At 35.2% G+C, this 25,707-nt stretch overlaps 1 protein-coding gene across 2 annotated transcripts in view; it reads left to right on the plus strand.

The window, feature by feature from the left end:
• Positions 1-25,707, plus strand: part of LOC131033308 (uncharacterized) — a 115,114-nt gene that overhangs the window by 16,509 nt on the left and 72,898 nt on the right. For both annotated transcript variants that reach the window (XM_057964494.2, XM_057964495.2), the window contains exons 3-7: positions 6,803-6,857; positions 7,381-7,438; positions 9,965-10,059; positions 10,164-10,267; positions 12,246-12,374. In XM_057964494.2, the coding sequence (XP_057820477.2) occupies positions 6,803-6,857; positions 7,381-7,438; positions 9,965-10,059; positions 10,164-10,267; positions 12,246-12,374 (441 nt within the window). The remainder of the gene's footprint in view (positions 1-6,802; positions 6,858-7,380; positions 7,439-9,964; positions 10,060-10,163; positions 10,268-12,245; positions 12,375-25,707) is intronic.

Below are 25,707 nucleotides of genomic sequence, written 5' to 3' on the forward strand. Positions count from 1 at the left end.
CTTGCAGGCTAGGATGTTGAACCTTTTTTCAATGGGATGGGCCCTTCTTCATGGGTTGACAAACATGTCAGATTTGAATCTGCAAGGGCAGACCATTGTTTTGCTTCTATTGTTATTCACTCTAAAGAAGGTATTGCAGTTAATTTGCTGGATTCGCTTATGGATGAAGCTATTTCAGGAATGGAGAGTGCCCTAGTTGGCAAGTTCTTTGCTTTTAGACCCAATATTGACTTAGTTCCTTCTTGTACCAATAAAGTGGAAACTAAAGGGAAGTGTGCCTATGAGTGCCATGGTTGATGGTCTTTTCTTGTTTAGATTTGCTAATAAGGAAGACATTCTTAAGGTGTTGACAAAAGGACCTTTGTTTTTTGCGCATAGAATTGGCTTTTTCTCTTTGTAAAAGCAAACTCGGTTTTGACCCCTTTGTTGATCTTTATGTTGTTGCCCCTACTTGGTTCTTTCTTTCTGGACTGCCTCTTAAGTTTTTGAGCCCTAAGATCCTCCATAGTATTGCGAACTCATTTGGGCAACTCATAACTATTGATAAAATTACTATACAAAAATCAAGGTTAGTGTTTGCTATACAAAAAGTAATGATCCACCCCTGGATCTCAAATGCTGGTCTGATTTTTTTTTTCAATTTTTTTGTGATTTGGTAGTTTTCTGATTCTTAGGTTTTTCTTGAGTTTTTGACAAATAAGTGATGATTGCAATAATGTAAATATTCTGAAAATTTAAAGAACAGAAAATGGAACAGCAAATGATAATTTATTTGACTTTTTTTTAGGGCATCAAAGAGACAATGTACATACCCGATATTTAGTTGCAGATGTGCATACAAATCTGATCTGCTCTTAATGAATTTAAAACCCTACATTGGGTGATGTAAAAATGTATGTTTGAGACTAATCTGCTGACCCCAACCGGTACGGCCAGGTCTGATGTAATTGCAAGTCTGAAACAGCATGTAAACGCTGTCCAAAGAGTTCCTCCAACTCCCACCTGGGTTTCTAGCTGGTGTACGGCCAGCCTTGGAAAGGTACGGTCTGTCTAAAGCGGCTGCACTAATGGATCTGCAAACAAATGTGTTTCAATCTGTCCTTGAACCACTGAAAATCTCTTCTGATTTCCATTTAGATCTGAATATTTAAGGCTTCCCTGCAATTCTCTGAATGATGTAACCTGTAGGATTGCTCTTGGGTGATCTTCCACACCTGTAAGCATTCCAAAATTGTGAAGGATTCTGTCTCCACGATCAACTTCTGAAACCCTTTGCTCTAGTTTTTCAAAATCACAATGCCAAGCTGAAAAAGAAAATGTCAATAATGCCAAATAGAAACTCCAAATGTTTCTTTTATCTTTCCTCAATTTGCACGTACCCTTTTTAAGGGTCCTTGGTATCTTACGAAATATTCTTTCTAAATGTGCTCAAAAATTGTTTCCCCGAATGGTTCAAACCCCTTCATGAGCATATCTTTTAAATCTATTAAATTATCCTTTAAGAATAACCTTGTGCCAACTAGGTTGCACGACTCCCAAGGTAGTCCACTTATTAAATCATTTTATTATTATAATTTTATAAAGTGACTATTAAAAAGCACACATTATTTTATTTAATTGGAATATTAAAGCTATTACTCTAATATCCCAAATTTATTCGAAAACCCTCACTCGACCTCTCCTACTGAAATCTGATGATGCAATTGGTACACGGGGTGATGTCTAGATGTAGCAGGCCAATTGCGAATCGCCCCCTAAAAATTAAAGATTCTCTTTGCTCACCTGAAAGTGCTCATCTAGCTCCCTGCCAATCTCCTCGACCTCCGAAAGGTCAATAGGTGAACTACCAGTTTGCTCCAAAAAAATAGGAGACAATCATCAAACAACTAAAAATGCTCATAGGATGTCCTGCTTTGCTCTACAGGCTCCGAGTGATCTTTGAGAGAACTGTTAGTCCCTCCCTAAAAAATAGGAGCCCTTCCTAAAAAATAGGAAACTGGTTGAGCTCTGGAAATGCCTCATAGACCTCTCCAAAGTTACTTGACCCCTCTAAATGGGTCCCCTATCCACTACATCAGCCTATGGGAACCCTTGTCGATAGGCTAACTCTGCTAGAAAAACATTTGCCTTAGGAAGGGGACATTACATAACCCTTAACTGAAAGTATGGAAAATGGACTTAGCCGATTTTATATCAAAATGCTGGATTCTTTTGCTAAAACTGTAATAGATATGGTCGTCTAATTGATCATTGCCGTTTTCTTGCTTTATTGACAAACAAAAAAATAAGCAAGTTATAAAGGGTCTCTCTCCTTCAAAGGTTGTCTCTAAGAAAGTTGGCATAGTCCACGAGGAGATTGTCCCTTCCCTCCCTAAAGTTTACGAAAAGTTTGCCAAAGGAAGGTTGACTATGTAGAAGAGCAACACTTTGAGGAACAACAGGAGGAAACTATTTCTCGATAGTCTGAATATATGGAACATTAAATGCTAGTCTCTATCCCCTTAGTGGAACATATGCTGGAAGATGGTAAGCTTCTGGAGGTGGTTCAAAATTTGCAAGATAAAAGAACTGAGGGATTAGATGTTCAACCAAGAATCAATTTTGGAATGTCTAAAATGGAAAAGTTGATAAAGGATAGTGTTGGAGTCAGTATGTCCTTGAGTTTCCAAGAGGCTCCTCAAGATGAATACTTCGTTTGGTCACAAAAGTAAAAGGAAAAAAGGTGCTAAAAAGCTAGATGTGGGGAGTGATTTAAAACAAGGAAGGCCATCCCAAGGGGACACCCAATCTAGGGAGGTAGCTAGAGAAAGTGCAATGGGGAAGCAAAGGACCCTAGAAAACTTTTCATGGCCAAGAACATATTAGAAATGAATTTAGTTGATTAGAATGAGCAAGAATCCACAAGTTGGATTTTGTTGTTTTGGCTGAGTAGGGTTGTTAGAAACAAAAGCTTGTTGGTCTAGAGGGATCCCTTTCCTAATGTGAATGTTTTCACTTAACGTTAGAGGACTAAACAATCCTTACAAATATCTTATTAAGACCTATATAATGGACGATACAATTGATATTCTCCTACTCTAGAAAGTGAAAATGGTTGAATCGGCCTTTTATTTGATTGTTGGTAATATCTATCCCACTACTATCTATAGTATTAGTCCCACTAAAGGTGCTTCGGGAGGTATTGTTACCATGTGAAATCCCTTATTCCTCTTGGGAGTCAAAGTTAATGATTGTAAAAACAATACGATTGTCTCTTTTACTAATGCTTCTTCTAATGACTGTTGGAGGCTTATCAATGTTTAAGAATTTTAAACCTCCTAGAAAGATGTTGTGGGATAATTTATCTTTAATGATGAATAGTCAAGTTGATGGCAATTGGATGTTGGCGAGAGATTTCAACTCCCCTCTTTGCCCCTTTGAGAAGGTTGGTGCTTTTGAGGATTGCTTTGAAAGCATGGTGTTTTTTGCTGCTTTTTATCTAATACAAGTTTGTTAGATGTTGGCCTCCAATATTCTTAGTTCACTTGGTCTAATAGAAGAATGGGGAACAATGTGGTTCAAGTTAAGCTGGATAGATTTCTCATCTCTAATGGTTGGCTCTTCCTAGGGTGGGTTCAGATCATAATCCTCTTCTTATGACTTGGGATAATCAATTGAGAAAGGTCCTTACTGTTTCAGATACGAAATCATGTGGTCTTCTCACTTTGACTTTAGAAGGCTATTCTTTGAATGGTATATTTCTCCTATAAGGTATAGTATCACTTGGCTCAAAAATTCAAGTTGATTAAGAAGAAAGTGTGAGGTTGGAATAAATTCTCCTTTGGAAACATCTTCCATAAAAAAGTGCAGCTTTTGAAAGACTTGGAGGAAATCCAAGATATCATGGCTACCGAGACCTATGACATGGAAAAATTGTTTGAAAGAGAGAAGTTTGAGAGAAGAATGGCATAAACTAATGAAAAGGGAAGAAATCTTTTGGAAGCAAAAATCTAGAATTCAATGACTTACTGAAGGGGACAAGAATACAAAATTTGTTCATCAGTTTACTCTTAGGTAGAGGAAGAGAAATATGCGAAGAAGTCTAGTTAAGTTTGAAGGAAACATTTAGATAATGATGAACAAATTGGAGATATATGGAAAACTTGTTTGAAAGAGAGAAGTTTGAGAGAAGAATGGCATAAACTAATGAAAAGGGAAGAAATCTTTTGGAAGCAAAAATTTAGAATTCAATGGCTTACTGAAGGGGACAAGAATACAAAATTTGTTCATCAGTCTACTCTTAGGTATAGGAAGAGAAATATGCGAAGAAGTCTAGTTAAGTTTGAAGGAAACATTTAGATAATGATGAACAAATTGGAGATATAAATTTTTAGAATGACATTTTTGATGTTATATCAAAGTTTCTTAATGAAAAAGAAAATGAGGAGATGGTGAAAGACATTTCCGAGGATGAAATCAAGGCTGTTGGCCCTGATGGTTTTAGTCCTTTTTTTGCAGGAATTTCGGGAGATTGTTAAAGGTGATTTTATTTCAGCAGCTAAAGATTTCTTCAAGTCTGGCAGGCTCCTAAAACAGCGTAATACCACTTTCATCGTTTGGGTGCCTAAAAAGGAATAAGTGACCAATTTGGTTGATTTCAGACCCATTAGTGTATGCAATATCACTTACCATATATTTGCTTAGTTGATTGTGAATAAAATAAAGCCTATCCTGTATCTCCTTATCTCTCATAATCAGAAAGGTTTTGTCTTGACAGATTTTAAATGCAGGTCTTACAACTCATGAGATTATCCACTCTATGGAGAATAATAAAAAATTAGTATGGTCCTCAAACTTGATATCTCAAAAGCCTCTGATAGAGTCTCCTAGTCTTTTTTATTTGCTGTCCTTCGGAAGTTTGGGTTTCAAGTGCGAATGTTTCAGCTAATAAAAGAATGTGTTTCTACTTCTAAGTGCTCTGTTTTGGTTAATGGTATTCCTCGAGGTTTCTTCTCTTGTGAAAGAGGTCTTAAGAAAGGGGATTCTATCTCCCCTTGTCTTTTCATCTTAGTGGCTGAAGTTATATGGAGAAATATTGACAGACTTATATCTCAAAAGCTTTTACAGGGGTGCAAGTTGCTTCCTCTTTACCTCCCTCATCCCACCAACAGTTTGTGGATGATACTATCATGTCTTACACTATTCAGCAAACACTGTGCCTTCGCATTGGGTTGGCCTGCAGTGCTTCCTCAAATGACTGCCTCTTGTCTACAGACTGCTGCTTGGCACACAGCCTAAAGCGGGATGGCATCCAGGAAAAGCAAATCAGTATTAAAATGATAGTGGTCTTCAGAAGGTGACAAAATAAAATTAAAACAACTGCCACTGTGCTACATCTGATTTATCTTGTCTGTATGAGCTGTGTATTATCTTCAAAATGAGCAATGAAAAATGTGCACATTAGCAATGGAATTTTTGCTGAAGACCATCTAGCAATAGAAATATCAATTAAAGAAAAATTCAGAATCTTCCTGAATGGTTAAATTCAGGACCTTAGCTCTAATACCATATTTAGGGCAATAGGTTTCAGCAACAAAAGCCCCAAACTGGCAGCACATATTTATCACAATTGTGCCTAATAAATAGACTCACAGGAGGACAAGTTGGCTATCTTAAAAGAAAGCAAAAAGAAATCTCAATAAAGTTTTGACAATATTCCTAATTGAGTTAAAATCACCATTGTGAAACTAATGCTAATTAATGTCTATAATATATCTAACAGTTGCTTCAACTTAGGGTAAGTTAATTAAAGCAATTTAACCAAAGCAGGAATTCCGTGATATGTAACAGCACCATTATCATGTGCTAGAATTGTGATGGCTTTGACATTGCAATGAATGTCTTATTTCACTGTGTATCTGCATGAACTGTTCCCATGGCTTTTCAGCAGGGAAATTAGACAGGAAAGAACAGTTTCAAATAATTTTGTAGTATTATTGAATTCCTTGTGGCAGAACCTTATTTGAGTTTGACTTTTCTATCTTACAGTTTTTTTTGATCCTGGAACCATCTTATTTTTGAGTATTCGTCCTTAACATTTTGCTGTCCCAGAACCATCTGTTGGTTAGTATGTCCTACAAAGTTAAAAAAAATTGTGGTATTTGAATTCATTAGGTAATATTGGTTTATTGAGAATGTGAGTCTATCACATTTTATTTTCTACTTTTTCTTGTTTACTTCAAGTAAATAATTTATTACTACTGGATGATCTTCTACTTTGACCAGTACCTAATAAGTACATTTGTTCATTGTGCGGGTTTTCTTCTAAATTAGCTAATGATTTTTTCTGTCTTCCTTTACATGTTTATGCTTTTGCTTGTCATTGTTTGATTGCATGTTATATGATTCTATTTTTCTTATTGCTCAAAAGGATAAACTAAATATTGGATTAACGTATAGTTGTATGTAAGTTAAAGAAAGCATGTACATTCTTCATAACATTCTTTCATACCATGTTCCCAGGCATAGGATATCCAACATATGGGTGGTATGATGGTTTTTGTAAAAATTCCTATGTAATGTAACAAGCTGGAGTTTGCCCATTCAGTGGATAGAACTTAATGACATTCATAAATGATTGATTTCTGTATTAATAACTGGGATGCATATTTTACTTGTCATATTTCTTGTTATAATATTGAAGAAGTGTGAAGTCAAAACAATGTTAGGGCATAGTTGCAATTAGATATGTTTTCTTATTTCTTTTTTGTTTATGTGTTTCAAAGTAATTCTAATGGCAATTAATGGAAATTCAAATTTTTAGGAGGATAGGAGGCCCTACGAGACGATCATCCAAGGGTGGATGGACACCTGAAGAGGTTAGTTTTTCTCTTCAATAGCATTAATTATTCTTTATATAATTAAGTACTCTGTAGGGAAAATGTCATCAGAAAAAAATGGTAAAGTTTAACTTATCATGGAGCAATTAATGAAACTGTCAGGAATTCTAAGGTTTTAAGCTCAAATTGTACATATTATTCAATCTTAGGAATCTTTCTTTCTTCTGAAGTTTTTATAGTAAATCAAAATTGAATAAATAGAACTATTGGATATTATAAGATACAGCCATGCAGGTGGTGTGATGACGTGAATTATGATTTTTGAGTGTGAAATTACAGAAGCATGTGTGTTTGAAAGAGCTCTTTACAAGATTTAGAAGCCTAAATGGAAATGCAAATACGAATTTCGTTTGTCAGTTTATGCTTCAGACTTGTTGAATATTGTTACTAGCATTAGATTGAATATTGCTTTATCGTTAGTCTTTGGGACCTGTTTTAAAGTTTTTAGTATGTTTATCCAGATATTCAAAGTCTGACATAGTTTATTGAATACCTTGTCCAGGATGAGACGTTGAGAAGAGCTGTTCAGTGTTTCAAGGGAAAACATTGGAAGAAAATAGGTTTTTATTCTTTATTTTGTATTTAGTAATCATGTTAAAATTTTAATTTCTACTTGATTATGCAGTTTGTAATTTGTTTTCTTCATTCTTCTGTTTATGCACACTCACTTGAATTATATATAATCCAAGACGATATAGTTATCATGAGATACTGCAACTCAAATGAACATTAATAGTTGAGCTTCAGTGCCCCCCTCAAAATTCAAATTCAAATTCTCGAGTATCTTCTTTTGTTGTAAGTTTTTAGTTGTTTAATGGGCTTATGTGCCCACTCCCAATTTTCTAGTGAATGCATCATAATGGGTATGAGGATGAGATCATGATGAGAATGAGAATGAGGACCCACTCCCAATTTTCTAGTGAATGCATCATAATGGGTATGAGGATGAGATCATGATGAGAATGAGAATGAGGACATAGTCAAGCCATGCTGTGTCATATAGGACTAATTGAAGATGTCATGTTACTTCCTTTGCTTCCTTCTTCATTAGGCACGTTTCATCTTACATAGTCTGTAAGGAGGGCCCCAACTTGAAGCTTAGAAGTTTTTTAACCCTAAGCTAATAATACATGTGAACTTCGTTGGTAAACCTTTGCATTTAAAGTTGGCTTTTCAGATTTTTGAATAAATAAAAGCCTTTGTTTCATTGACTAGGTGAGTTTCTGAGTACTTTCTAGTTTCATTGCCTGCAAGTTTTTGCTACCCTGACTTCTTGAGTCTTTGCCCTAGTTTTTCTTGAAAAACTTGCCAAAAATTTGGCGAGTCTAATGGCTTGACTTGCCGTGCCAAAATTGTGCAGAAAATGCTATAAAGATTCAGTTTTTGCCTTTTAAAGTCCTATTCAGCCATGTTGGAAAATCCAAAAAATGTTGATGTTTTTGGCTTTATAAGCATTATGTTTTGGCTTTTAAAATAATATGAAAAGGGTGTGCCCCTCGACTTCGTTCTTGGTCTTGCCCCTAGACCCCCATCAAACCCATTTTATACATTGTGTAGGTATATTTTGCTTAGCATTTATGTTTTTTTTTTCAAACTAAAAAGTGTTTTTTAAGTTTCCAAGTTATTTTTGTCAAGTTTTTAGTTAGTTTGAAATTTTTGGCTTGTTGAATACCCTTCGAGTCCGAGTCTACAAACTATGGACTATAAACCAATATATAGTATTTGCCTAGTATTTGGGGAGTTATGCCCTCTTGTTTTCTATAGCTTCCAAAAAGAGAAGAATCTTGAAAAGAATTTTTAGTGCTAGTGGACTTCAATAACCTATAGTTTTCATAACACATAAATTGTGGAACATCTCACACTCATCATCATCAACAAACCTAGATAAATTTGCAAACTTAAGTTTACTCTGCCTAGTGACTTGCATTTTTTCAGCCCTAAGAAACCAATGGTTACAGGGTAGGGTGTACATGTCTCTAATCAAAGCCTATATAGTAATTCTTGGACACTAGATTACCTTGTGATTCAGAATCAACTAATGCATTTATCTTGTTGTGCTTTTCTTGGATCTTGATATTGAAGCACTCTCAACCTAACCAAAGGGCAAGGCATCTTGTCATCAGCATTTGAAGTGGTTTCCAATTCTGTGGCCTGATATTGTTATTCCTGTTCCTTTTTTTAGATGTTGTTTAGTCAATTTGTCATCATATCATCTACTTCATGTTAGAATCACTATTCACTTGATAATGTATCTTTTGAGGCTCTTGATCTTTTTTGTCCTTTTAGCTTTCCTCCATTTTTATATGTAAAAAGCCTTATTGTTTGCCTCGTGAATGGTTTTCAATTCGAATAATTTCATCTGCTATTCCAACATTTTTTGCTTCACTGAATTGCTAGTTTTTAAAATTTTGAGAATTTTTTTGGAAGTTTGATAGCCATTGTGTATTTCTTTTTAATTTAAACATTTAAATTGATATATTTAATATATGTCACCTACAAGTGGGACTAGTCTTTTTCTTCTAGTAAACATGTCTTGTTTGGCAACGTACATATGTTTTCTTCATACACAGGACATATAATATACAACACAATATCAGACACAACATGTATATGTAAAACGGTATTTAGATTATCATAATAACTACATTTCTTTATCATTATCAAATGGATAAGTTATTTTATGGAAAAATAATATTGACAAGGAGATAGTCATGACAAATAGTTGGGATCTGATGTCATGATAGCAATTGATTAATGTCTTGACGTGTATACATTGTTGTCAAGATACTCTATTCTCTTCCCTTCATCACATAACAAATAAAGCAAACTGATTTTATTTACACTTAGGAGTTGAACATCATTGTCATCAAGCTACTCTACTGTGTTCATTTTTTTTAAAATTATGAAACTGATGAATAGAAGAACACTTAGTACTGGCACTGTTGTAAGAATCTTTGCTTTGATGTCAAGTACGTTTGGTTTCTATTTGTATCGATATTTGTAGGGTATTTCTGTCTAGCTAAATATTGTGATGAAAATTTATTTTTGAAATCAATATACTGAAATTTACATTAATGAATTTGCAGCTGAATTTTTTCCTGATCGCACTGATGTTCAGTGCCTGCATCGTTGGCAGAAGGTTCTTAATCCAGAACTTGTAAAGGGACCTTGGACAAAAGAGGTTGTTTTCTTGAAATACCATTGTTACATAGGATTGCAGAAATTTTTGCTGAGATTTCATTGGTTTTCTTGCTGATTTATTGTTCTGACTGTGCTTTTGTGTAGGAAGATGAAAGGATAATAGAACTTGTAAATAGGCATGGTGCCAAAAAATGGTCTGCTATTGCAAAACATTTGCCAGGGCGCATTGGAAAGCAATGCCGAGAGAGGTATTCTTTATATAATGTCATGGAAGGTATTTTATTTTCATTATAGTCTAGTTTGATGGAATATTGGTTCTTGGTGGAATCAATATAGATGATTTTATCATTGAAATGGAGGTCGAAAGCAAATTCTTCCCTTGAACAATTTGATTTAAATTGATAATGTTACAAAACAAGACAAAACTTAATGATTTATCATTATTTTTTTAGTTATGGTACTGCTTCACTATCACCCTGAAAGTGTGATTGAGTCGCATCTGCTGCTCTCAAATTGTTGTAGACAGCTAATGGTTTTTCTGTTTATTCATAAGCCTCAAGTTTTTTTTCCCGTTTCTTGAGGTTTCTCATTCCACCTGATCATGCTTTGAGCCAATATTTAAAAGATCTTGTCAATATTTTCTCAGTGAATCCTATTGACCCTATTGCGTCATGGACTTCTATTCATAAACTGAAGGGTGCATGGACTCAGTGACTACTTACTAGAAATGCTATACATTAAGAATGTACATTTTATGATACATTGTTTATATTTATACTATTTACTTTTAAATAACTGAAGAAGAGTTATTTAAGAATACTTGAAATATTTGAAAAATTATATTTGGTATAGTAATTAAATCTTTGATAATATATCTAACATGTAAGGATGTATAAATATAAAATTCATATTCAATAAATAAACCTCCTTGTCTTGTCCCTTCATGGTGTTGCTTCTCCAAATATGACAATACTAGAGCTCACCCTTGTGCATTTGAAAGCTTGGTGCTAGATTGAGGTTAGAGCCTGAGGAAATATCAACTTCTTTGTACGTCTTGGTGAAGAGTGAGCAGACCTCGTAGCTTGGTATGAACGTGGGAAGTAGGTGCTCCTTGTATTAAGTGGAAGTTCAAGTACCCTGCTTTTTAGAAAGTCATTTGGTACCCCTGTTTTCCAAGCAGCTGCAAACTGAACAAGAACCGGAATCTTATAGCCTTCTGGAAGTTTTCTGAGATATTACAAATATTCTAAACTGTACTATGTTTTTAATTTTTGCTAAGCTGAGAATTTAAAGTAAAATGTGGAAATAAAGAAGATCAAAAACTGGAGGGAATGCGAGCATTTGTATATAATCGGGAGAGAAATTTGAAATAAAACATAACCTTAATATACTCCTTTGAAACCCGAATTTATATTGAACCAAAGCCACTGGCTTGGGATTACAATTCCCAAGAGCAGCATGAGTGTCACACTTGGCCAAAAGGTCCTGAAAAGTTGAGAAAAAAATGGTGAATTCTAAAGTGTCTCACCAATGGCAAGTAAGCAAGTCTTACTAAAGCCACATACTTCTTATTAAATCTCTGGCTAATAGAATTCATGCTTGTGTTACTGAAGACATTTGAGAGTTTATAAAGACACTATGCAAAATTGCTCAATCATTTTAAAGCTATCCCAATGATTCTGTTTATTTTCTAAATAAGACCAATTCCCAAATTTAAATATGATAACGATGAAAGTTTCCTAAGGTTACTTTCTGAAATTTATTGATCAAGGCTTATTGTGAGTATGATAACTTAATATCTTTCTCATATGTTTTCCGGCTACACATATGGTTAACATAGGGTGTAGTTTGGAGCACATAGAGAATTTTGTAAGTGAGAAGGTCATTTGTGAGGTAGTATATCCTTTTTTACACTGAAGGTTTTTTTTTTTTGTATTTGAATGTGGTCGGTTTTCATATAGATTGTCCATGCTTTGTAGTTTCTTTGTCTATTGTGAATTTTCATTGGATTCTCAAGTCACTGATTTGTAATGTAAAAAACATTGTCATGGACAAGGAACTTATTTACTCCATTAACTCTCTTTGGTCATTTTTGGACATTATTATTAATGCATCTATCTTTGTATAATTCGGTTTTAACATCTAAGATGTTCAATATTTGTGTAATCTTGCTGATGCATATAAATTTTCATTTGGATTTTCCTTTTTCTAATGGATGCTTTGCAGGTGGCACAATCACCTAAATCCAGCAATAAACAAAGATGCATGGACGCGAGAGGAAGAGTTGGCACTCATTCGTGCTCACCAAATATATGGAAACAAATGGGCAGAATTAGCAAAGTTTTTACCAGGGAGGTAAAATCTTTAACCATTCTGGAAAAGTAGAGGTGAAAATTATAGTTTGAAGATTGGTTCTATTCATTTGTCTCTAATTGTTTCCTTCTACTCTATATTGTTGAAATCTTTTTCAACTTTCATTTTGCTTGTATAATGCTTAACATATATTCTACAAGCTATTTAACATTTGAAAATTCTTCAAGTGGAGAACAGATCTAATTTTTCCAACTATGGAATGTGGTCTCCTTTATACTATTGTTCTTTTTGATAAGCTAATGTTTTGTTATCCATTGTTGTTTGTGGAAATTATAGATGGATGTTTCAGATGTCTTCTTGAATCATCATGGTAAAACATAGATTTTATATAAGGCATAACAATAATGCTTTATTGGATAAGAATTTTGTCGGGTCAGACCATTTTGATAGATGTAGGGTTTTGGGTCTACCTTGGCTTGGTAAAATGTCAAGTTTATGTTTAGGCTTGAAGGTTGAAGACTTGTTAACTCTGACATTTTATTGGCTTGATATGAATATGGTTCCTTTCTATTGTCTGGATTTTCTTCCGAATTATTGGCATCTACTAACTTTGGTAATTATGCTGATGACCATTTTTATGATTATTATGTATATTTAGAAAGAGTAGCATCAAATGTTAAAGCTTCAGTTTTATGTACATGGGCAAGCTGAAGTCATGGAATTAGCAAACATTGGAGATTAATATATTTCTTTTTATTTTAATTTATCATTTGCTTTTAATAGTTAGAACTCTGATTTCTATTATAGGTTGTAATTCTCATGAACTGTGTGGTAGCCACATTGAAAAGTTTTTATCTTAGTATATGTTGACACTAGTTGCAATTGACAATTCAATCCCACAAACCGAGGAGAATAGAAACAATCAACACATTAGATAAGTACAAAGGTCTGCAAGGTTTTGAAAAAGAATATCTCAATTGATATCAATATCAATCAAATCTCTATTTTAGAAAGAGAAGATAAATTTACTATACAACTTGATTGGACAACTTGAAGTATCACAAGGACTATTCAATGGGTTAGAACTTAGAACATACTATTGTCACCATGAAGGGTATGAGACTAAGAGTCTACACTTGGAAGTGGAAGAACAAAAAGAGCACTTGGGCCATACTATCCACAAAAGAAGAAACCACAAAACTCAATATCATAGTGATAAAAAGAATAGAGAAGAAGCGTTTGATGATCTCAAAATTAGCAAGATTCAATGGTAGATAGAACTGTGATCCAATCACACATTATTTGAACTAGGAGTCTAGGAGTATTGTTAGAAAGCTAGTGGTACAAATGATGACAAAAATTGACTAGAGTGAGTGCTCTCTAGGAATGTTCCAATATTAATGTAATTAAGTTGAAAATGATAATCAAGTTGAAGTGAAAGTTGCATTTAATTAGGAATTAGAGCCACATTTTATTGAATTGACAAGCCTAAAATAAGGGAAGAAGTAATTAATTAAAGATTCTAATGCAAGGATGTTGGAGCCATTCCATATGCTAAAAAATCCCTTAGTAGAGTATATAAAACAACAATGTTTTTGCAATGAGTTACAAAGGCTATTTAAAAGGGTCTTAGGATGTTATCAAATTCGAAATACCAGATACATATTGAAGAATGGTAGATGGAGAATAACAACAATACACACAAAAATTAACAAATGAAAATGCTACTTGAAGAGAAACTTAAGCTACCATGTAGGAAAAGAGAGTGCCATGCCTCCTTAAATATTGTAAAGAGAGTCGGCTAATAATAGCTTGTGCATATGACCTTAGTTGTGGTGGTTTTGCTAAGAAGTGGCCTCTTGAACTTCTGCAGTGCAGCTCATGTAGGATTTTATCAGCCTCTTCCTTTTCCACACACCTGAGGAGTACACCGTTATAAATGCGGCTGAAAAGAATTGCCCGTACTAACGAGTAATTTACTCCTTATAACTTGTAAAGTCTTCTTTTGTGTTGAGGGAGTCAACCAAGATATTGGAGTATTTCCATAAAATGGGCCGGATTGCTTATCCAAGAGTCTAATACTTCTCCTTGGTTAACAAGTGTTACTTCTGTTGCATCCTCCACTTCAATTAGTGTCTGAATTCTGTGCTAGATACTCACAAAGCGCTTTTCCCCTAACAACCTTAGTAGGTTTTATTTTAATGTTGTATTCCAAGATTTTATCTATCTAATTTTCTCTTTCTTATTGATTTCTCCTCCCATAATGTGCTCTCTTACACTAGAGTAAGCCGCATATATCATGATCTTGTTTTCGATCACCAAGTGTTTGAATTTATCTAGTCCCTTTATAATCGCAAAAGCCTACTTATCAACAAAGTTATATTTGGATTCATACCCCTGCAAGGTCCTTGAGAAGAAAGCAATTGAACCACTTTTCGTGCCATCCTTTTGTGTTAACACAATGGCTATGCTATGCTCACTTCCTTATACATACATGATGAAGTCCTCTGAAAAGTTTGGGTTGAATAACATTAGGGCTAAGGAAATTGCCACTTTAATCTTCTCAAATGCCTCCTTGCCCTCGAGAGTCCACTTGAAATTCAAATCCTTCTTGAGCATCAACCTAATCAACCAGACTATGCAAAGTCTGATATAAATTTGCTTGCAAAATTGATCTTCCCTAAGAAAGATTGAATTGCTTTCTTATTAATTGGTAATGGCAAATCCTTTATTGCTTTGACTCTATCAAGGTCTATAGAGATTCCCTCCTTTGACAATACATGCCCTAGCAATTTATCTTGGGGTGCTACAAACACACACCTCTTGGGATTCAAAGATGCCCCAAATTCTTGGTACCTTTGGAAAACCTTCTTTTAATGGTCAAAATGTTGCTCCTTTGTCTTATAGAAAACGCTAAGGTCATCTAGATAAATAAGATTGATCTCATTGATTAAGCACATGAAAGCAATATCCATTGCGTGGTAGAAGGTAGCCCTTACATTTGAGAGATCGAACGACATCTTAGTGAATGTGAATGTTCCCCTTTTGGTTGTAAAGGTATTTTTGTGTTGGTCCTCTTGTTTGAGCTAAACATGGTTATACTCAGAGAACTCATCAAGAAGAGAGACACCTTTTTGCTCTTGCTATTGTTTGAAGAATCTGCTCCATTGAAGGGAGGGGATGATGATCCTTCAAAGATGCCTTGCTTAGGTTTGTAAAGTCAATGCATAACCTAATGTCTCCATTTTTTCTTGACTAGGATCTTTGGCTTCACCGGTTTCTTCTTTTGTGAAACTGGTCTTGACCCCTCAATCAGATGAATGGTATGTTGCACAAAATCTTGATTATATCCATCCCTTTAAATCTTCATAATTCCAAGCCATGAATTTTTCATACTTACCAAGAGATATTAATTGGGCCTTCTTATCTTGAGTAACGTCGTTTCCCACTTTGAACTTCTTGCCATTAGCAATGTTTAATTCATAATAGTCACCTTTATCAGCCATAAACTTCCTTTTATCTAATTTTGCATCTTTTGTATCATAGTTAAAAAACTTGGACTCGACAAAAACTTGACAAGGCCCAAAAAAGGGACTTGGCTAAAATTCAGCAAAAACTTGGCAACTTAAAAAATGCTTAAATTTCATTAGAAACATAATTTTTTTTGCAAAATTTAATGAGGAGATGCATCCAATGAGTCAATAAATTAGTACATAAAAGAAACAAGATGTGAGCCAATAATTTAGTACATAAAAGAAACAAGATGACTCTAGTTATATTTAATTGATTGAAATGCAAATTGGATACAAAATGGCATCTTCATGTGGAATGCTGAGGGTTGATAGTTTGAAACAAAATTAAAGTGCCAAATTGTTTTTGTAAAACTAAAAGTAAATACTAGACCAAAACATTTTACATCTTCCTCTTCCCACCTCTAGTGAAAACTAGGGGAGAGGTAGAACTAGAGTGTCTAGTCCTAGGAGGCCATTGTGGCCCCTCCACCTCGCTGGGCATGATAGGTTGTGGCTCAACCATCTTGGCATTGACAATGATGGCAAGTTGCACAAAGTATTTGATGTGAGAAAAACCCAACAATAGATGTGATATAATTTTTTGAGGCATCTGGGCCTCTTTTTTTAATGCAAAAACTCGTTGAGTACTTTGCAAGCATTTCAACTATGATTTTAGTCAAAAAGGTTTTCAAGAGTTGAGTCCTTTCAAAAGCTTGTTTGTCTTTAGCTGATTTTTTCCATCACCATAAACGTATTCTATTTTGGGTTGCAGCTAGTTCGAAATTCTCTTGAATGCTACACAACTAAGGTGATGCAAGAATCACTATCAAACACTTGCTAATTTTGATCATTTTCTGGGATGGTAGGTTTGGTAATCATTTTGACCACATTTTCTTTGGTCATTAGATCAGTGGTTGGATCAAATTGGGAACCAATTATTGCCATTCTATTTGCCTCGACATTTTGGGACCTTTGGACTACCTAAATGTTGAAAGCGTCAAACCTCTCAACTGAATACCATATGCGATGGTGATAGGACCTTATTCTAACATTCTTAGCCGACGTTGTTCCCTTAATATGTTTGATGACTAACTCAAAGTCCTCGAACACTTTCAACTACTTGACACCAATATTTTCGGCAAGGCCGAAGCCATGCACCAATGCTTTGTTCCCTACTTCATTATTAGTACAACTAAAATGGAACCAAAAAGGCTTGAGTATCTTTCCCCTTATGGGAGACGTGAGGCATATACAAGCTCTATAACCAATTTTGCACCTAGCACCATCAAAACGGTGGTCAGAAAAGGATGAATCATCTTTTGGGATTCCAACTACCTCTTTTGATTGATTTGTTATTTTTGATGGGTCCTCGTCATAGATCAAATATGTACCCAAACCAGTTGAATCATAATTACAATAAGGATCATTTTTCATTTATTTGCATAGGAGAGCCTCCTACTCTTGACTTCGATTGCTCGCTATCATCTCATCTTCGATCATCTTTGCATTGAGTATTTGCTTCATCAATTTTCTTCAAAATGCATCATTGCCTCATCTGTTATATGTTCTATGTGCAGAGGCCTAGATAATACCTTCATTTTGAACTCGTACTTTGTCCTTAAGATGAAATGAGACCAATCCAAGGACCAATAGCCTCCAATTTTGGTAGTGAAATCTCTACATAAACATAATTGAAATAGGTGGAAAGTCTATCACTACAACCCCTAGAAGCACAATGATGTTAGGGCGAGAATACAAAGTTAAAGGGAGCTCTCTGATGATTCATATAATTTGGACTCTTTTTCCATCCAATTGCATACCCCTTTTTCCAAAGGTTCATTTTTCAATTGAAGAGAATTAGCTATTTGCATGGGCATCATAGTAGTGCTGGTGTGAGAATCTATCATAGAATTGTGTAATAATTTCGTGGCCACTATATGAGTTAGAAAAAAGGAGTCGACTTAGTTTTACTAACCTATTCTCCTTTTGAATTCACAAACATACTCACCCCTTGCGGTAGGGACCTTCAATGTTTTCTTCTGGTGGGTCCTATTGGAGTCCTCAGCTTGAATCATGTATATTGGTTTTTGTGTTCTTTCAATGCATCTCACAGAAGAGTTTAGTGCTTTGTGATAGAGAACACATACCACAACGAAACATTGGTGGGGGCCTTTTTCAATTGTTCTATTGCATTTAATGGTCCCTGGGGTTGAGGCCCAACATTTTATGCCTTATTAGTTACCACTTTACCTTGTTTGTACAATGGCAGGGAAATACCTTGTCCCGTTGGATTCCTCTTGAATGTAATCTTTGGTTGGGGAATAATCTTTGTATTTTCAGGCATATTTCTCTTCGATAGTGTGAAATAATCAGATTACATTTGTGGAATCCTTAAGGTTGATGCGTCATTCAAAAACATTGTATTTGGTGCAATTTCTCCCTCTTGCTCCATAGACATTCCCTACATTTGAGCTACCATTACCACATTGTGTATGTTAGGTGACTGATACTAATATTGAGGAGCTATTTCATTCGACATCCCTTGCCTTTGTTGCTTTGCTATCTTTTGTTGCAAATGGCCCCTAGGGCAATCCTAGGGCATGTAAGTATTATTGCAAGGAAAACACTAGGTATCAATTATTTTCGCCAAATAATTTTGATCAACCTCTATGAGGATTAGGAATCATGTATATTGGCTTCTTGTGTTCTTTCAATGCATCTCACAGAAGAGTTTAGTGCTCTGTGATAGAGAGCACATACCACAACGAAACATTGGTGGTGGCCTCTTTCAATTGTTCTATTGCATTTAATGGTCCCTGGGGTTGAGGCCCAACATTTTATGCCTTATTAGTTACCACATTACCTTGTTTGTACAATGGCAGGGAAATACCTTGTCCCGTTGGATTCCTCTTGAATGTAATCTTTGGTTGGGGAATAATCTCTGTATTTTCAGGCATATTTCTCTTCGATAGTGTGAAATAATCAGATTACATCTGTGGAATCCTTAAGGTTGATGCGTCATTCAAAAACATTGTATTTGGTGCAATTTCTCCCTCTTGCTCCATAGACATTCCCTACATTTGAGCTACCATTACCACATTGTGTATGTTAGGTGACTGATACTAATATTGAGGAGCTATTTCATTTGACATCCCTTGCCTTTGTTGCTTTGCTATCTTTTGTTGGAAATGGCCCCTAGGGCAATCCTAGGGCATGTAAGTATTATTGCAAGGAAAACACTAGGTATCAATTTTTTTCGCCAAATAATTTTGATCAACCTCTATGAGGATTAGGCACAACCGGTTGCAAAGGTGCAGGAATTGGAACAATCTTATTGGACAAATGAGCATAATTTGGCCTTGGAGGTCCTTGGTAGTGATTGGGCTGAGCCTCCTTGAAAACCTTTATAAGGTGGTCTTGGGGCTGTCGCTTGATGCCTCTTCATGTCATCCATCTTTGAAGCTAGAGATGATGAAGTTGAAATTGTTGCACTAGTAGCAGTGTAGATATACATGGGGGCATTGACTTGTGAAGTGTTGGTTGCTTCCTCTTGAGGTGGCATAGATAATTCAGGGAATATGTGAATAGGAGGTCTTGGGGGAAGGTTTCTAGTATCTATCAAATTATTTTTTGCCCTCATGGCCATATCATGTGTCTGGGAGCGTTTGCTTGCCAAGTGACTTGATCATAACAACTATGTCTAAATTGAAGGGTTTCAAAAAGAAGACAATCTCTATTCCTATTGGGGTCCGACCCACTATCGAAATCCTACACTAGGTCTTATGGAATCCCGTGTTGAAATTTGCGATGGCTTCTTGTGGAGCTCTCTTGATCGTAATCAATTGCGGCGATAGAATTTGGTCGCAAGGATTGATACTAATCAAGAGCATTGCCTTTGAAAGATGTGCCAGCAAACATAGGGTGACATTTTTGTTTGGTTACGTGATGAATAGTACAAACATTTGCTACATCTTGTAAGTGGTTTGCCAATCTTGAAATACTCCCAAGTGAACTTTGGTAGTGCCTTCAATGCATTGGCTGGAATTGAGTGCCACCTATTTGGGAGCTACCAGGGGAACAAGTGAGATGCCACAATTTCATGTTACAAAATTTCTAGGAGGGCCTAGTGTGGCTATGTGTGCTTGCATTCCGTTCAGTCCGATTGCTCTTTGTCAAGCAAGTGTCACCAAAGGTGGCAACAAAAGATTCAGATTATTTGCTAAGCACAATTTAGTTATAGGCCCTTGGTGCATGCTATCCGGTTCTTAGTTAAGTAACTTTGTGTCCCATCAGGCATGCCAAAAAAGTGTTGTTGTTTAAGTTTTCCATGAAGTACCAACAATGGGGAATTTGATGAACGTGTGAGTATGGTTCATGAAATAACATCTAGATTTAATAGAAATTGACCCTTTCATTTTTGGGTTTTAGGAAAAGGGAAGGAAGAACTCTGAAATGAAAACAAATAACAATCTAACACTAAGGTGATGCATGAAAAACTTTAAATGTTATTCTCACTCTAATGAAAGTATAGCATAATAAAAAACACCAATAACATAACCAAAAATCTTTAAAAGAGCAATTTGCATGATTTAAAAGCTTTGTTTGATATATTAATGCCAAGAATTACACAAGTTGAAACTATAACAAACAAGAACCATTGTCTCCAAAATTGGTGAAAGGAGAACAAAATACACGAGGCCATATATGCACAAAGTACAATGTTCAAATCCATTCATGCGAAGCACCCTCCAAGGCTCGTTGGAATCAATAGTTAATAACTCTTTGAGAAAATGCTAACCCCTTTTACGTCTAATACATTCCTCTATATGTGATAGGCTGTCGGCCATCATGGTAGTGATGATGAGAGAAACAAGGGCTAACTGAATGTTCTCTATTGCAATAGCATGGGAATCAAAACCATGCAGCATCAATCAAACATCTATTGAAAGAACGCTTGACCAATGGTGCACATTCTATTTACTGACACATGGGTTTTTCTTTCTTCTCCATCATGACCCCGCTTGCTGATTGCTTTCAAAATTTTAGACCGATGGTGTGGCTTTTAGATGTACCTTTATTTGTGATTTTCAAAAACTTCACACCTGAATGACATGTGGATCTCTTGATGCAATGCTTTTAGAAAAGTAATTGTGTTTCCTTTACTTTTGAAGGGCTTGCACCGTGACACCATGTGGTTCTATGAACCAATGGCATAGAAAGAAAAATTGCCAAGAATTCCCCATATGAAGAGTGTGGTCGTAGGTGACATGCGTCTCGTTCCATTTCAAAATGAAAGCAAGCACTCAGTCAAATAAAATATGTGCTCCCTCATTAAAGCTCTGCTGAAAACAATAAATGAACGCATTGTTTCTTTTGATGCCTCTATTGCATTGAATTATGAACCAATGGCATAGAAAGAAAAATTGCCAAGAATTCCCCATATGAAGAGTGTGGTCGGAGGTGACATGTGTCTCGTTCCATTTCAAAATGAAAGCAAGTACTTAGTCAAATAAAATATGTGCTCCCTCATTAAAGCTTTGCTGAAAACAATAAATGAACGCATTGTTTCTTTTGATGCCTCTATTGCAGCTCTACAGTTTACATGTGAAAAATATATCACGTGATGTAATTGTTATAACTTATAATTTTTGAGTGTTGAAGGAAATTTCTTCACACATCATGCAATTTTGTCAACAATAATTGTTTTCAAGAAATGAAATTATCAACTTAAAATACAAGCTGGTGTTTAGGAGGATTATTTGGATCCTACATGTGTTATGAGTTAGTTATCTCTATAGTACAAAAATATCAATTGTCTATGCCATCTAAGTCTATGTTAAGATTTTGGGAACTTGTGACAAATGATAGGGTCATGTCCTTGGCTACCTTGGGCAAATGATTTTTGTCCATTAGGTTGATGGATTATTGGATATATTAGATATTGTATTTTGATATATCGAAGTGTTTCACAATTTTCTACTAGCTATTTTGGGTTTTATGCTGTCTCACTTGGTTGCACTTGGAGATATATATTTTAGGATTGGAAATTTTAGGTATGAGACATATGGTGATTTCTTTGACAAGACTCAACATTAAATATTTGGATCAAAAGATAATACATCAATTGGTTGAAGATTATGTATCAAGCCCTTCTTCTGCAGTTAATTGAATTGGTACAAGTTTTGGATAGATAACAATGCTTGTTTCATTAGATTTCAGGTTAGGTTTAAAAAAAGTCTTTTGCCAACTGTTACTAGCATTGGCATGATTTACTAGATACGTTATTTGTTGATTATTACGACCATCAAGAGGATGCTTGTTCATCTACTTGACATGCAAAGACGGTGTCAAGGCAAATTGTTGTAACAAAAATGTTGAATTGATGTCAACCACAACATAAGACATTTATCTTTGGAGGTTAGTTTGGATATTAATAGCAGAGACAAAGAGGAAGTACTTATAGTCATAGAGAGATTTGAAATATATGTAGAAGAATAAGTAGCATATGCAACTTACAATTGTGTTGAACATATTGTGAATTTTTGGTAAATGATATGATGCTGGTAATATTGGATGCATGAAGGAGCATATTAAATATCCTACACAAATTTGTGGCATGTATAATTTTGGACATTGCACTTGCATCATTTTAGTTGTAAGAACAAGTTTAGTCAACATTTAGCATGCAAAGATTTCTAGCATGGTGGGTAGTGTAGGCAATGCGGTTTGGTAGAGGACAACCTAAACCTATTAGCCTCACACACAATAACACATGCACACAATTGATAGAAGGAAAAACATTGCTTGATTTAAATTGCAAAATTGATTTGTGATAGATTGACAAACATGCTCAAAGAGCTTTCAAATTACATTGTTCATGAATAATCCAAAGACGAATGTATTATAGACTAAATTCAAAGGATCTACTTTTTTCCTTATCTACTTGCTACTTAAAGGAATAATTCTACCTTGAGGATTGATGGATCTTTCATAGTTATTGTTCTCCCTTTTGACAATTAAAAGTTCACCCAAAATGAGTGCTTGATTGCCAAGATGTTGACCATCAACCAAAAATGCCCACACATAGCTTGCATAACCATTAAACACATAAATGGCTAAGAAAACTACCTACTTGTGTGGATAAAATCAGTAGCAGCTACACGAAAACTTAAACATTGCTAGGCTGGGAAAGTTGGATGGTTGCCAACAAACAACCAAGAAAAATGCGGTCCAAATGGTTATGATAGATGCCTTTCCGGGGAAAATGGAAATTTGTGGTAGGAATAATTGAGTTGTCAAAAATATAAATATTATGATACGTATCGTTGCCTTGTTAGGAAAAAATAAAAGATTGATCCTTTTACGAAGTCAAATGGCTACCAAAAAGGGACAAATGTTTAACCTTAGTGACCTTCAACATGTCATTAGTACCAAGACATATCATTGAAAGTAATGGAATTGTTTATATCATGGTGTTGATAGAAGAATGTTGCCCAAATAACCAATATGGGGTTGGGAAAGCGACCTTGAAGCGACCTTGTAGAATGTAACAGCAATAGGAACTTGTAGGCAATTTCTACCATAGTTACAAGTACGTCTGTAGCCTAATAGAACACCTTTAAGTGATTTCTAGACAACTCGTACCCAATCTATACCAACCTTTGGCAATCTTTTGAGTATATATGTTTGACAAAAAGACCTACATGACAAACAACAACAAAAACATAGAAGCAAATGTTTTTTTGAGTGATACATGGTTTGGACTAGAATGCTCCTAGAATATACACCCTAGGTAAGAGTTCTTTGAGCATAGTGCTCACAAGATAGAACTGAGTCACAAAACAAACCTTTGGAAATGCACTTTCTATCATCATATTTGAGTAAAAACCCTGATCCAAACTTTTGCTAGGCCATATCTTGTCCTTCACCAACTTTTGTCCTTTCACGTCCATACACCTTGTGGATCTTTGTCCACCATAATTCGATCATTTACTCCAATTTCTTCTATCCTTTTCTCCTCTTTTAGGTTTAAACTTTAAACTGTTGGAAATGTTGTCATTGATGTCAAGAAGGCAAGAAGACAATATTGTCATTGATGACAAAGATATCCAAGAAAATTTAATAAATGCCAAAGACCACTAATCGAAGTCAAGATGAGATCCACTAGTAGAAGTCAAGCCAAAGTTGACAATGTTTAGCCAATCATACTTAGGTTCTAATGGGAAACACACACATATATAAAATGTATTTATTACCCAAGTTAAGAAGAAGTTACAATAAACCTATATTTCTGGTCGACCACCATTTGGTTCAAAAACATACTAACTGCTCAAGATAATATATTGAGGTGAGGTGTTTTAACATAAAGGAAGGGTAAAAGTTTATTAAAAACAAGAAGTACAAAGCAGGGGCATTACATATCCCTATCAAGCTCAACTAAGTGAAGCAACTGTTGAGACAAATCCGGGGGTAATTGAGCCCAATCCCCCACGTTCCAATCATGAATATGATCAGAGGCCCACTTGGCCAAACAGACTCTAGAGAAACAATCAAAGCCAAATGCCAACTAACCCCATCTAAATGCTGCTTATTCAACAAGTTGACCACACCGGAGAATCAGACTCACATATGATCACGCACCATCCCAATTTACTTGCACGCTCTAGAGCTAATAAAATGGCCTGAGCCTCCATTAAATAATTAGTATGGAGACCCATATAAACAGAAAAGATAAATTGAACATCTCCAGAACTATCCCGGCCCACACCTCCGAGGTGAGGTGTTTCAAGTTAATATGTGATGAATTAATTAAGAGCAAAATAAAATCAACTTAATAATGGCCAATTTCCTTATATATATATTGGCCCATGTAGTGCACATTTTAAAGCAACGATTTATATCAATCAATGTGCAATATTAAGAAGTCAATGATCAATGATTAGTTATAAATCAAAGCCGCAACTTTCTCACGATACAATAGAGCATAATGCTTTTGCTAGCCTCTTTTGTTTTGGAGATCAATAACTAGAGAGGCCTTTACAAAGTTGATGACCAAATATGGAATGTTGGACAAAATTACAAGCTAGTCGAGAAGTTTATATTATGTGTCGATTATCTCACAATAGCATGTTATCTTCGGTGGATATTTTTATTGGAGTATCAAAGCACAAAGAATTGTTAAGTCAATGATTATAACTCACTACTCTTAAGATGTAGCAATCATACAACAACAATAATTAATATGTAGCGATCTACACAAAAGTGGCAATCTAAGACAAAAGACATAAAGACCGATGACAACAACAAATTAAAGTCAGCCACAAAATATATGACAGTGACTCCATGAGAATGCAGCGATCAAACAACTCAAAGTGAATACGATGAGCGATTAAGTTAGTGCTGTGTTGTTTTTTAAAGACAAACAATAATCATATCTTTTGACAAGGCCGACTACATAGAACAATTGTTTATAAGAAGGCCGATTCAAATACATTTTGGTATGGGAATGCGTAGTAGTCAATCTCCATGCAGCAACTTCATGACAAGGTAGCCAATTTCCATGCAAGTGAAGAGATTTGTTTTGACTATAGTTGATCAAGGTAGCCAGGACCTTGAATCAAACAAGATTCAAAATCATTTGACTATTCCTGCAAAGCGTTCAAAGAAAGTTAGAGGTCTTATACAACCTCTAATCATTAAGTGACAAAAGTGACTCTACCTATTGTGAAAATCAGATTCACTGGTAAAATATCTTAGCTATTAAAGAAGTTACCTACTTCTAACTACCTATTACTGTAGACATTTAAGATGTCTAACAGTCAGTTACATTATTGACCATTAACACTAATAATATAAAATATTAT

The sequence above is a fragment of the Cryptomeria japonica genome, chromosome 6 (genome assembly GCF_030272615.1).
Source record: "Cryptomeria japonica chromosome 6, Sugi_1.0, whole genome shotgun sequence".
In the NCBI taxonomy this organism is placed as follows: Eukaryota; Viridiplantae; Streptophyta; class Pinopsida; order Cupressales; family Cupressaceae; genus Cryptomeria; species Cryptomeria japonica.